Source organism: Chiloscyllium punctatum, chromosome 3, assembly GCF_047496795.1.
Source record: "Chiloscyllium punctatum isolate Juve2018m chromosome 3, sChiPun1.3, whole genome shotgun sequence".
Lineage (NCBI taxonomy): Eukaryota > Metazoa > Chordata > Chondrichthyes > Orectolobiformes > Hemiscylliidae > Chiloscyllium > Chiloscyllium punctatum.
Genome location: NC_092741.1, coordinates 107,808,266 through 107,822,791, shown reverse-complemented (window position 1 = coordinate 107,822,791; position 14,526 = coordinate 107,808,266). Strand labels below are relative to the sequence as shown.

Sequence of the window (14,526 nt, the reverse complement as noted above, 5' to 3'; positions counted from 1 at the left end):
GTACATAGATCCCTTAAAATGGCCACCCAAGTGGACAGGGTTGTTAAGAAAGCATGTGGTGTTTTGGCTTTCATTAACAGGGGGATTGAGTTTAAGAGTCGTGAGATCTTGTTGCAGCTCTATAAAACTTTGGTTAGACCGCACTTGGAATACTGCATGCAGTTCTGGTCGTCCTATTATAGGAAAGATGTGGATGCTTTGGAGAGGGTTCAGAGGAGGTTTACCAGGATACTGCCTGGACTGGAGGGCTTATCTTATGAAGAGAGGTTGACTGAGCTCGGACTTTTTTCATTGGAGAAAAGGAGGAGGAGAGGGGACCTAATTGAGGTATACAAGATAAAGAGAGGCATAGATAGAGTCGATAGCCAGAGACTATTTCCCAGGGCAGAAATGGCTAACATGAGGCGTCATGGTTTTAAGCTGGTTGGAGGAAAGTACAGAAGGGATGTGAGAGACGGGTTCTTTACACAGAGAGTTGTGAGAGCATTGAATGCGCTGCCAGCAGCAGTTGTGGAAGCAAGGTCATTGGGGACATTTAAGAGACTGCTGGACATGCATATGGTCACAGAAATGTGAGGGTGCATACATGAGGATCAATGGTCGGCACAACATCGTGGGCTGAAGGGCCTGTTCTGTGCTGTACTGTTCTATGTATAGAGTACCTTTGCTTATTGCAAATTCAGGTTCAGATGTCCAAAGTGCCACTGAATAGGTGGCTGCAGAGGTTACTGCCCTGAAGAAGGGTTGCATCCGAAATGTCAACTTCTCCACCTCCTGATGCTGCCTGGTTTGCTGTGTTCTTCCAGCCTCCTGCTTGTCTACTTTGGATTCCAGCATCTGCATTTTTTTTTGTCTCTAGCAGAGGTTACTGTGGCTTGTGAATAGAAACATTGCCCCTCACCCCTCCATTCCTGATTTGAGCTGCCATTGGTTTGTACTGAGAGCAGAAATTCTTAAAATCTATCCTTTGCAGCACGCAGTAAATAGTATGGTGCAGAAACTGCCTCTTGTAGGGTCTGTCTTTGAGAGTATTGTTCTGTAGTTGAAATGTACCAGACAATACTTAAAAAAAAAATTGCCTCAACTGAAAATGATAAAAACGATACTAATTTGATGTCCAAGCCCAGTAGGATGAGTGGAGACATCGATATCTTAGTGTTTCTACAAAAACAAAGTCTTCTTGTTATTACCAAATCCCTCCCAAACATTGTTAGTGTGTGATCTCTTTAAATGAGAATCCCACAGTTGAGCCATAGTCTTGCAGGACTAATATGACACCACCATATACTTCAATATAAAACAAATTTATCGAATGTAACATATCCTGAAGTGATACATAGAACAGACAAATGTAGTGGACTGACCCTCCTACTAAATTCTGTTGTGTTTTCCAGATATTTCCACCTTTCAACCAGCCTAACAACTCCATGTTTGGAAGAAAGAAACAATGAAAGAACTTGCATTAAATGCATTTTTTGATAGCATGATGTCCCAAAGCACTTTGAAAAATGCTTCATTGTCAAATAGTCACTGTTTAATCGAAGGGTCCCACAAACAACAAAGATTAAATGGTCAAATCACCATTTATGGTATTGATTGAACAGGTTCATGAGAGAACCCGGTCCATCTCCTATCCATCTTCTTTGAATATTACTCTGGATAATGTGTCATTTGAAAGACATCACCTCTGTTAGTGCAATATTGCCTTCATACTGTACTGAAGTGTCAGCCTGAATTGTGTGTTCAAACATGTGGGGTAGGACTTTGATCCATAACCTCTGACTCAGGGGTGAGGGCTTTTCTCTCTGAGCCACAAGTGAAAAGGAAAGTGACTTTTGACCTGGGTTCAGACCGGACTAGGCTTATTAAATGATTTTCTCATTTCAGTCTCATTTCAGTATCATTTCTTATTGATGAAGGCCAGTGATGTGTAAACATGGGCCTCCTTTGAAACAGAAGTGTTATGCACTGTTTGAAATTCTGTCTGTACATCAGTGTTTACAGATCATTAACTTAGTGTACATTTCTAATTTCTATGCATTGGTTATTTCTTTTTATGTTCACAGCTGTTGGCTGTCTCTAGAGGGAGGCCTTTTATATGCATTTGTCGGACCTGCAGCTGCTGTTGTTCTGGTAAAACAAATCTGCATGCATTGCCATCATCCAATATTGCACATTCCATTTGACACCCCAATAAAATGATACAGTCATTGTATGCCTTGGTCTACCATAAAGTGATTGATTTCTTGTGTGTGTGCATGTAAGTCTGTATGATTTTTACTTTAACTAGATCAGAGCAGGAGGTATCATGTAAAATCACTGGACCAAGCACATTTAGGAACTGAGCCAGTCATTGAGTCCCTGAATGTGAATACAGTGCTCCAGCTACTTGAGGTACTGTGACAAGTACTGGTTTCACAGGTAGTGACAAACTCCTTTCATTGACACAAGTGTCTAAGATTAGGAAAGGAACCCTTCAGGGTCATTTCTCCCCATCTCCTCCTGCATGCGCACACACACATATGCTCATGTACACACACAAAAAACTTGCAGCACTCTGAGCATAAAGTGCGTTTATGCCAATATCTGGGAGATGCAAACCCTGAATTCTCTGAAGAGCTTATCAATGCCCAGTGTGAGGTTTTATGAAAGCATGTATTAGAGACTTTAAGCTCTACTACAAAATATTGTGGGCAACAGATGTGGAATTTCCATCTGCCCTAAAATAGAAATACTGATGCAGGAACACCAGTTAGAATAGGTACCCATCAAAAGCAAGAAAATGGATGGAGGAAAGATGGGAAGTGGGGAAAATGTGCATTCTGCATGTTGGGACCTTATAGTATTGGCCATGAACACAGGGAGGATGACTCCTCCAGTGACAAGAGTCTTGATTTGTTAAAGAGGTCCTTCCTCAGAATATAAACAGTAGACAATGAAGGCTTGTGACCAGAGTTTCTGTGGCTGAGAGTATAGGTACCGTGGCTTTCATGTGGATCCACTCTGGATACTGTATCTTGTAATATCCTGGGTACATTTAGTGGTGACTCACCAGAAGCATACATGAAAGATAAGACATTAATGGCCATGACTTCTTCATTGGTTTCTGTGCTGCTGAGCCCATACAATGGTATTAATACACAGGGTCTGATTTCAAATGGCCTGTTAACCTTTTTCTGGGCAGAGGGATGCATGCATGTATATATCATTTGTTGGATTTCATTTTATGTGTCAAAGGGATAAAATCCATAGAGTTCATGCAGATTTTATAGCACTGAAGGAGACTCTTTGACTCATTCATTGTGTCCACACCGATTGTCAAATGTCCATCTAACCCAATCCCATTTCCTACCACTTGGTCCATAGCCCATCATGCTTAAATATCTTAAAGGTTCCTGCCTCTATCACTCTTTCATGCAATAAGTTCCAGACACACATCATCCTTTGGGTGAAAACATTTCCTCAAATCCCGTGTAAACCTCTGTCCCTCTCAAACCATTGTACTCCACATCACAACTGTACAGTGCCTCCTGATAGTTGTTTACTTTTAAGTGCCCAGCTAGCTTTGCTGACAGTCTGATGGCTGAGCTCACTCACAAGGAGGTGTAACAGTCACACCAAAGGTTTGTGGACAATCCCAGGAATTTGACCCAAAGCTAATGGAGGAGCATCCCTTTATGTAAAAGTCTATATATTGAGAGTGTGGTGCTGGAAAAGCACAGCAGGTCAGACAGCATCCAAGGAGGAGGAGATTCCTGATGAAGAGCTTACGCCCGAAACGTCTATTCTCCTGCTTCTCGAATGCTGCCTGACCTGCTGTGCTTTTCCAGCACCACAGTCTCGACTCTGATCTCCAGATCTGCAGTCCTCACTTTCTCATAGTCTGTATGTTGTGTGACTTAGAGAATGTACTCTGAAACTGTGTTCTCCTGGTGTTGCTGCATTGATTTTTCTCTGTGGTAGAATTTTGGTTTTGGGGGTTCCAGTGAAATAAATGTATGTTGCCAGAGATTGTACCCTGAACAGTCACAGCATTTGTGATCATCATGTTGGGGCTGAAAGTGGGGCTGGATTTTATAGTTGCGCTGCCAATGAAAGATCAGCATTATTACTCTATGAAACTGACAGCATCTTCCAGCTGCTGCACGTGTGTAGTTAAATGCAGATATTGTGAAGTTGGTATCAGTGATTCCCTGCTTCTCCAAGCTCAAAGGGCACTGTTCAAGCCCTGGCAGGTCGCCATTCTTAAGAGCCACAGAATTGATGAAAATTTTTATATTATAATGCTTCTGAAATTGCCCCACAAATTTATTCTTTCTTAATGAAATCTAACTGCGCTTTTAACAGAATGCTAAGTTGTAATTATTGCTACAGATCCTTTCTGGGCCTGGAAATTTCATTTATGTTTTCATGATGTTAAATGATTCCTTTGTGATATAATTCTATAGGTTTATTTTTTTTTCTCTATAATTGTTATTTCAATGTCTATTATGTGTGTCCTTGATGAAGAAGAAATTTTACTTCCAAGTTTGCTGTCTATAGAAATTCTTCACTCTGATTGGTGGCCTGACATTACTGTTAATGAATGCTGAGAGATTCCAATGACCTGTCAGCATTCAAATTAAGGGGAAAAGGGAAGTCCAGGCCACAGAGGTCTTCAAAGTCACTACGGAACGCTGTAACCGCACCACTGAGTGCAGAATCGGACCCAGAATGGAATCAATGGCATGGGTTCAATCTGATCAAAGAAACCGAGAGAGTAACACAATTGCTGTGGTTCCAGTCCTGACATGAATTCAAGAGACAGTTAGAGTTAGGTTTTAAATGCATTGCTCACAAACCCAAGAAGTAAAGAGTTGAAAGTGAAACCTTGAAAGCAGAATTGTATGCTTCACATTCATAACTCTGACTAATGATTCACATTCAGTATTGACAGAGGTTCACTGCTCCAGTGTTACCTGCAGTTGGGATTGTTTTCAGTAACTACCAGAATTAAAGTCCCAAGTTACCAGTGTAGGTTGAAACAGGTCATAATATTTGATTGTACTGAGATAAAAATCTGAAAACCGAGGATGCCGTGGATCTGAAGCAATGAACAACGCTGTTCAGCATTAAAGATGACAAAAAGCATTTCTTCTTTCACAGGTCAACATGGTGATCGGCATTTTAGTTTTTAATAAACTCGTGTCAAGAGACGGGATCGTAGATAAAAAGCTAAAACATAGAGGAGGGTAGGTGGTGAACGCTGAATCATTTGTTGTATTTTAAAAGCTCCTTTGAAATGCTTCTCCGTGACACGGTAAAGGAAATATTACCCTGTGTTAAATAGTGTTGCATGCTGTTGAGTTAAATGTGTTGACATTGATCAAGATTCTGCATGGCTTTCTCACTAGTGTGGTGTAATGTAATTACCATATTTATGATTGGAGAACTCTTACTCTTATTTTCTTTTTGACTTCCTGAGGGTGCTGAATAACTTTTATTTTAAAGCTGCAATTTTTCTCTTCCTTTCTTTTGTTGAATTTTTATTTGGTTCCAGTCAGATGAGTGAGCCCCATAGCGGCCTGACGCTCAAATGTTCCAAGTGCGGAGTTGTTTCAACGACAGCCTTGTCAGCCACCACTGCCAGTAATGCCATGTTAGTCTCAAGCATTTTAAATATGTATCTCTATATATGAATATATATGTACTTTAATACTTAATAACTATAAACTGCCCGCAAAACATAGTCAATTATATGGTAATCATAGCATTTTAATTTATGGAGATATGTGCAAACTCTAATTTCAAATGACTGTTCAAAAGGTGATAGATATATAACAAGGTGTCTGTAGAGATAGCTTAAATATACATACCAGTAAAGTACAGATTGACATCTGAGGAAAAACCGATTTAACATTTTCACCTGAATGTATAACTGACATCGCTCTTGAGCTTTTTGAAATGTCTGCCTTGCTTGGATCCTGACCAGTGTTCTTCTTATGTGCAGGGCATCCCTGTGGAGTTCTTGTGTGGTGCTGCCCCTTCTCGCTCTGACCTGGATGTCAGCAGTCCTGGCAATGACCGACAAACGTTCCATCTTGTTCCAGATCCTCTTCGCTGTCTTTGACTCACTGCAGGGATTTGTTATCGTCATGGTGCACTGCGTGCTTAGGAGAGAGGTGAGTAATCAGGTAGATAATGCAAACATTCTAAACAAGCTGTAGTATTGCCTTGGCCAATATGTTCAAAATGATGAATACACATCATGTAAGCAGCAGACAAAAAGTAGCTGGGCAATGAGGCCTGGTCCAATTTGTTTTGAAGACTCATCTTCTCCCCTTTGCCCTGTTCATGTTACAACCAGCACGGCAGCCAGGACCACATTTCTGAACTTCCCACTGAATGGTGATTTTCAGAATTCTGCACCCTAGAGGTGTGATACTGTAAAGGACATTAAGTGTACTCAAGACTGGGAGCAACAAATGCTTAGCCACCATGGATTCATGGATAACAGAAAAAAGAAAAGAATATGAAAGAGTTACCAGTGTTCAGCTGTGATATAATTGAATGGAAGAGCTGGCTTGTGTAGGAAATCACCTTCTCCTGCTCCTATTTCTTAGATTCCCTCAATGTTTTAGAAATATCTATCTCTATTGCTCCTTATTTCCAACTGCATACTGACACATCCAAAAGTGACAGCGTGGGCTTGAATTGCAATGCACAGAAAGAGATGGCATTGCTCATATCTGCATCTGTACTGCATCTCATGGAGTGGTATTAGACAGCAACTGGGGACCTAGACAGAAATCAGGATATTATCCATGCCTAGATCTTTGCCCTGATGACCATGAAGAGGGTATTGGTGGAGCTCTCCCAAGAAGATTTTGCATCAGAATTAAAATGGCTCAATTAAACTCATTTGAAAGGGGTGGCAGTATAGTTCAAATGGTCATGGCAAGTGGTGGAATTTGTATTCAACTACATATGGTGTTAGAAAGCTAGCCTAATGACCACCCTGCACCAATGTCAGTTATGGCAAATACTCATCTTGTTCACTAATGCCCTTTAGGAAGGGTAACTTGTTCTTCTTACGTGTTGTGGCTGACATGTGACTCCAGACCCAAAACAATGTGGTTAACTCTCAACTGCCCTCTGAAAAGGTCACTCAGTTCAAGGATCTCTAGGGCTGGGCAAAAATGTTGGCCTTGCCAGCAACACCCAATTGCCATGCCAGATTTTTAAAAATCTATGTGGTCATAGGGTGATGATGAAGTTAACGTATTGTGGATGAGGATGCAGATAGCAGAACTTTACGCTGAGTTCATGTTCTGAAGGGTGGAATACAAGAGGCTGACCATTAGGACAATGGCACTGTCAGCATTCAAGGCAATAAAAGCCAGGAGCAGGATTGTTCAGCAACAGAGGAGCTGAGGCAGGGCTGGAATACAAGAGACCTTGGAGTGCAGGTTCATAGTTCCTGCAAAGTAGAGTCGCAAGTAGATAGGATAGTGAAGAAGGCGTTTCGTATGTTTTGTATGGTCAGAGCATTGAGTATAGGATATGAGAGGTTGCAGTTGTACAGGACATTAGTTAGGCCACTTTTGGAATATTGCATGCAATTCTGGTCTCCTTCCTATTGGAAGGCTGTTGTGAAACTTGAAAGGGTTCAGAAAAGATTTATAAGGATATTGCCAGGGTTGGAGGATTTGAGCTATAGGGAGAGGCTGAATAGGCTGGGGATGTTTTCCCTGGAATGTCAGAAGCTGAGGGGTGACCTTATAGAAGTTTATAAGATCATGAGAGGCATTGATAGGATAAATAGACAAGGTCTTTTCCCTGGGGTGTGGAAGTCCAGAACTAGAGCGCATAGCTTTAGAGTGAGAGGGGAAACATATAAAAGAGACCTAAGGGTAACTTTTTTCACACAGAGGGTGGTGCATGTATGGAATGAGCTGCTAGAGGAAATGGTGGAGGCTAGTACAATTACAGCATTTAAAAGGCATCTGGATGAGTATATTAATCGGAAGGATTTACAGTAATATGGGCCAAGTGCTGACAGTGTTCAATTTCATTTGAAGCTCCTCAGATACTGATGCAGTCCATGTCCATATTCAGTAAGACCTGGACAACATTCAGGCCTGGGCTGATAAGTGGTAAGTAAATTTGTGCCACACACATGCCAGACAGTGGCCATCTCCAACAAGAGAATTTAACCATCACCACTTGAAGTTTCCTGGTGTTTCCACCAGTGAATTCCCTACTGACCATATCCTGGAGTTTACCATTAGCCAGAAACTGAACTAGGCTAACTGTATAAATACTATGGCTACAAGAGCAGGTAAGAGGCTCAGAATGCTAAAGACAGTAAATCACCTCCTGATTTCCCCAAAGCTTGTCCACCATCTACAAGGCACAACTCAGGAGTGTGATGGAATAATTCCCATTTGCCTGGGTAAGTGCATCTACAATAACACCCAAGAAACTGAACAAAGTTCAGATCAGGCTTGGATCCTATTTAATTGGCATTTCATCTAATACACCCTCATCAGCAATGCTCAGTAGAAGCAATATATAGCATCTACAACATGTACTGCAGAAATTCACTAAAGGTCCTTAGACAGCATCTTCCAAATCCATGACCACTACCATCTAGAAGCTCACAGGTAGTAGGCCTATGGGAACAACACCATCTGCAGTTCCCCTCCAAGTCACACATCATCCAAACATGGAAGTATATTACTGTTCCTTCCGCATCACTGGGTTAAAATCCTGGAACTTCCTCCCCAACAGCATTGTGAGGCTACCTATAGTTAATCAGTTCAAGAAGGTAGCTCGCCAGCAACTTACCAAGGTGTGTAGAGATGAGCTAGCAATCCCTATATCCTGTAAATAAATGAGAAAACATTAAAGTATGTCTAGAATCTAATAGAATTGTTGAGTGTGACAGAGAGATTGGAAAGGGTGGTTTCAGATGCATGGTGAAGACTGAAGGCAGTGGCTGAGGAATGGAGTTTGTTGTGTTGATGGAATAATGACTTTGGCCTTCTGTTGATTATCCTTCCCATGGAATCAGTATTTAGCCCAAAAGAAGACCGTTTGGCCCACTATGCTTGTCCCAGTATTTAGAAAGAGGTATCCAGTTTGACTCACTCACCTGCCCTTTTCACAAAGCTCTATGAATGTTTTTACTTCAATTATTTATTGATTAATATTTGAATGTTACTATTGGATCAATATTAACTTCCCTCTTAGGCTGTGTATCCTAGGGAGTAGCAATTTGCTGAGTGGAGTATTTTTTATCCCACTTCTCTTTGCTTCTTTGGCGAATCATTTGAAATCCATGACCTTGGGTTGCTCACTTTCCTGTCATATCAGCACCATGTTAACCTGTCCAGTATGGTGTTGGACTGCTTGTCTATCTTGTAAAGGTTTCATTACAGCTAATGGATAGTCCTCTTGAATTACCTTAGTGGCTGAAGGATGAAAGGAAACAGGAAGGAAAATTGCAAGAGCAGATGAGAAAAGAGGAAGAAGTTGGGTGTCAAGCAGGAGGCTATTTCAACATGTGGAACTCTCTCCCTATCTCTGCCTGACAGATGAGCAATGTGTGAGGAGACTGTGCTTCACAATGGTGGCTTTAACACAGTTATATCATTTGTTGCAGCTATATATCTGCAGGGTGATAATGGTATAGTGGTATTGTCACTAGACTAGTGCTCAAACTATTTGAACATAGGTTCAAACCCTTGCACTGTAGCTGGTAGCATTTAAATTCAATGAATTCACAGATCTGGAAGATGAAGCTTGTGTCAGTAATGCTGACCATGAAATGATGGTCAATTGTCATTAAAAACCCTCCTGATTTGCTAATGTATTTTAAGAAAGGAAATTTGCTGTCCTTACCTGGTCTTGTCAGTGTTTGATTTCCAATCTACAGCAAGTCATTCAGTGCAAGAGCAATTGGCAACACCCACATCCCATGAAAGAATACCAAAAGGATAACGTAAACTCCTAACCAGGGAATGTGTTTATGTCTAGTTAATGGTAGTAAGTTGTTAATGTCTTTATTTTAGGTGGTTGCTACTAATTCTCTGAATACATATAAATATATATGTGTGTATATAATACCTGTAACACAAGGGTGAGAGGACTTGTAAGACTGAGCAGTCAATAAACTATGCACAAAGTAAGGTATCTTGGTTCCTGACTTACCAAGTGATTTGGATTCAGAATGACACATGGTCAGCATAAGGCTACATCAATAACATGTCCAAATTTCTGTACATGTCACCAGCGAGGAGCCACATTTACAATGTATACCCACCTTCTCCGTAATAACTCCCACACCACACCATTCACTCTCACACTTGAGGTTCTGATGCAGGCAGGAAAAACGGTAAGCGAAGACTTCTTACAGGCAAGAAGAGTCCATGGAAACATTAGCCCAAAACTTCTGTTGAACGATTGTTGAGGTTGGGAATCAATTGAAAATTGAGATCTGAGATGGACAGACTTTTGTTAGGTTTGAGGGTTTATGGGTTATGGAACCACCTAGGAATTAGAGTTTAAAAAAAATTCAGATCAAGAGTGGTCAAATTCAATGGTGGAGTGGCTGAATTATCTCTTGTTCCTACATTCTGAGCAGGTCACTTTAAATGGATGAAACACAAGTGGGGGAATATAATGGTGATAAAAGCCATAGTTCGACTTCCTCAGGAGTATTCACCGAGATATGCACACTGCAATTTTGGAAAATGTGAAGTCATCAGGGAGGGAGAGTACAGAAAAGATTCTCAAGAATGATCCCAGAGATGACAAACCTCAAGTTGTGAAGATAGATTAGAGAACTTGGGATTTGGTTTTTTTTGAAGAAGAAGATAGGATCGAGAGGAGATCAAAAACAGAAGTGGTCTTGACAGAGTAGTTAGGGAACTATTGTTCCCATTGTTTAGATTTACGGTGGCACAGTGGTTAGCACTGCTGCCTCACAGCGCCGGAGACCCGGGTTCAATTCCCGCCTCAGGCGACTGACTGTGTGGAGTTTGCACGTTCTCCCCGTGTCCGCGTGGGTTTCCTCCGGGTGCTCCGGTTTCTTCCCACAGTCCAAAGATGTGCAGATTAGGTGAATTGGCCATGCTAAATTGCCCGTAGTGTTAGGTAAGGGGTAGATGTAGGGGTATGGGTGGGTACGCTTCGGCAGGGCAGTGTGGACTTGTTGGGCCAAAGGGCCTGTTTCCACACTGTAAGTAATCTAATCTAATCTAATTGTTGAAAGGATCAGAACAGGAAGGCACAGGTTTAAAAGAATTGGTAAAAGAAGCAAAGCAACATGAGGAAAGTCTGCTTCCTGCAGTGAATTGTTAGTGTCTGGAATGCATTGTTGGAAAGGTGGTGGAGGCAGTTTCAGTTGAGACATTGAGAAAGGAATTAGCTATGTAAAAAGAAAGAATGTACAGGATTAAGGGAGAAGACAGCAGAACGGTACTAACAAGTTGCTCATTCAGAGAAACAGTCAAGAAATGATGGGTCAATTAGCCACGTTCTGCACTGTGACAGCTCTGATTCTGCCACCTACTATTCTTGCACATGACATGACACTGCATATATGACATAACCTATATGTTGCACTGTCTCTTTTGTGTTGGCTGTAAATGAGCAATAAGTGTTGTTGAATTTCCAACATGTTATAAATGTGTCTATGACTGGTTATTGATTGTACCAATTTCCTTACGGGTATCCTCCTGTTCAACAGGTTCAAGATGCTGTTCGATGCCGTCTGAGGAACTGCCAGGATCCAATAGCTGGGGATACAGCAAGTACATTTCCAAATGGCCATGCTCGGATCATGGTTAGCATCACTTTCTTTATTCTCTTGCCTGGTTTTTTAGATGTCCTGATTAGATGTCCAATTTGCACCCTATTTAAGACCATAACATCATAAGAAAAAGGAACAGGAGTAGGCCATTCAACCTGTCGAGCCTGCTCCACCATTCACTAAGATCATGGCCGATCCAACATTCTACGTATCCTCTGTCCTACATTTTGCCAGAATCTTTGATGCCCTACTGATCAGGAATCTATCTCCGACTTCAAGGTCCCAAGGACACTACTCCCACAATGCTCTGTGACAAGGACTTTGAAACCTCTGAAAGAAGAAATTCCTCCATATCTCAGTCTTAAACTGGCACCCCTTAATTCCAAGACTATGCTCTCTGGTCTTAGACTTTCCTATGAGGGGAATCATCCTATCAGCATTTACTCAGTCAAGTCTCTTAAAAGTTCCTTCTGTTTCAAGAATATAATCTCTCGTTGTTCCTAATTGCAATGAATAGAGTCCTAACCTGTTTAGCCTTTGCTCATAAGGCAGTCCCTCCATATCCGAGTCAACCTTCTCTGAACTGCTTTCAATGAAATGATATATTTCCTTAAATAGAGCAGCCAAAATTGGTCACAGTTCAAGTATCACCAGGTCCTTGTACATGTGTGGTAAACAGTCCTTGTTCTTATACTCCGACCTCCTTAAAACAAGGGCCAACATTTCACTAACAATCCCAATTAACTGCTGCATCTGTGTGCTTCCTCTGTGTCTTTCATGCACAAGTACTTTCAAGCCCCTTTATTGTTGAAGGTTTCTGCATTTAATTTCATGCTGCCTACCATCCTCATAGCCAAAAATTGGGCATTCATCCCAAATGTGCTCTGTCTGCACCAAGCAATGTTGTTGTCACCATTATAATCATGTGGCAGAGCACAGATGAGATAGATTGGTTGGTTACTCAGTTCCTTAAAAATACTCCATCCTCACATTATTATTGACAATCAAGTAGAGCTCATGGAAACAGTTGACTTGAAAATTGGTTGAGATGCCAATGTATTCTTTTTGCATTTTCATTGCCTTTGTTAACAGAAGATTGACTAATCTAAACCCTCAAAGAATATCTCCACTTTTGGTTCACCATTTTACTCTGAGAAACTTTAAAATGTGTATACCCTGAGGCAGATTTTGCTTTAGCGTAACGTATGATCATGCCTGTCATTAAGTTGCACTCTTCAGCTCAGCAAGGCAAGATGGTGGTGGTAATCTCACTAGACAGTAATCCAGAGCTCAAGGCTAATTCTCTGGGTAAATGGGTTCATTTTTCACAATAGTAGAAGGATTTTAATAAAATATCAAGTAATAAAATCCAGAATGAAAAACACGGCAACCCATCAAATTTGCTTTCGGGAAAGAAATCTGTCCTCGTTGCATAGTCTAGCCTAAATGTAATTCCAGACCCATAGCAACATGGTTAATTCTCACTTGTCCTTTGGATAATGAGAGACTAGATAGCCAATAATTTCAAGTCATCCCTATAAAGATAATTTTAAAAAAACATATTTTACCCATTGAGTTCCTGATTGTATGAGCTGATAAAGGTGCAGAGAGGCTAACAGCGCACCTAACATCCTGTTCAACAAACAAAGCAATAGGAATTTGTCTGAAAGGATCAGTTTGAAAGCTTAGGAGATGCACAGCACAAGGAACATGCATTAGAGCAAGTAAATTCATTGCTAAATCAGGTACATAAAGAGAAATAAAAAGAGAGGAACAAAATAAAAGAAAGAAACTCAGCAAGTCTGACCGAAGCTATAGCGAGAGAAACAGAGTTAATGTGTCGAGTTCATTGACCCCTGGTCAGAAATTAAAGCAACAAGCAATACCTGGCAATTGGAAGCTCAGGTTCATTTTTGGGCTCTATTCTCAATGGGTTGCTCCCAGCACAGCTCACCCATTTATAACCATTTACTCTTCCCATTAGCACTTTACCCAGCATTTATCTCTCTCTTGTCTTGTCAGCAATCCCATTATGTGTCTCCCCTTTCCTCTATTCCCTTCTTGGCACCATCTCCATTCTTTATATTCACATCTTACCCAAATCACCATACACCCACTGCCATCAGCGTAAATACCACCATCCCACAGCGGTTAGCACTAATGGTGAAGGCCACTAGACTCGAAACCTTGCTTTGTTTTTTTGTCCACAGATGTAGCCAGACTTGCTGAGTTTCTCCAGCATTTTCTGTTTTTGTTTCAGATTTCAAGCATCCTCAATTCTTTGTTTTCTTTTGGAGTGGAAGAAAGATATGAGTTAATATAGAAAAGTAAAATGAAAGTCAAGAAAGCGTAAATATAAAATTTATTCTGATACAAAAGAAAATTTGTGTGGATGCTGAGAATGCAAAAAAAAAGAGGCATAGACACTGCGGGTCAAGTAGTATCTATGGACAAGGTGGGGAGTTACTATTTCAGGTCATTGTCACATCCTGAATTGAAAAATTAACTCGAGGTGAGATTTTGCCAGGAGGCAGGGAGCAGTGAGCAGACCTACAACTCTGGTGACACAGTCAGAGGGACTACAATTCGGGGAGCCTCAACAGTGCCACTGAGAGAGATGGTGTTAATCATATAAATTAAAAGGTAAAGAAAATCCCCGTGAGTGACACTTAGTAATAAGTATCTATGCAGTTATGAAGCGACGCCTTAATGCCTTCTGTGACCAGTGA

The 14,526-nt window shown here is 41.1% G+C and overlaps 1 protein-coding gene across 18 annotated transcripts in view; it reads left to right on the top strand.

The window, feature by feature from the left end:
• Positions 1-14,526, top strand: part of adgrb3 (adhesion G protein-coupled receptor B3) — an 838,641-nt gene that overhangs the window by 733,436 nt on the left and 90,679 nt on the right. For 16 of the 18 annotated variants that reach the window (XM_072558131.1, XM_072558228.1, XM_072558104.1 and 13 more), the window contains 5 exons: positions 2,067-2,133; positions 5,146-5,231; positions 5,540-5,638; positions 5,990-6,161; positions 11,735-11,830. In XM_072558131.1, coding sequence (XP_072414232.1) covers positions 2,067-2,133; positions 5,146-5,231; positions 5,540-5,638; positions 5,990-6,161; positions 11,735-11,830 — 520 coding nt within the window. The remainder of the gene's footprint in view (positions 1-2,066; positions 2,134-5,145; positions 5,232-5,539; positions 5,639-5,989; positions 6,162-11,734; positions 11,831-14,526) is intronic. The other 2 variants (XM_072558211.1, XM_072558114.1) reach the window with 1 other exon arrangement.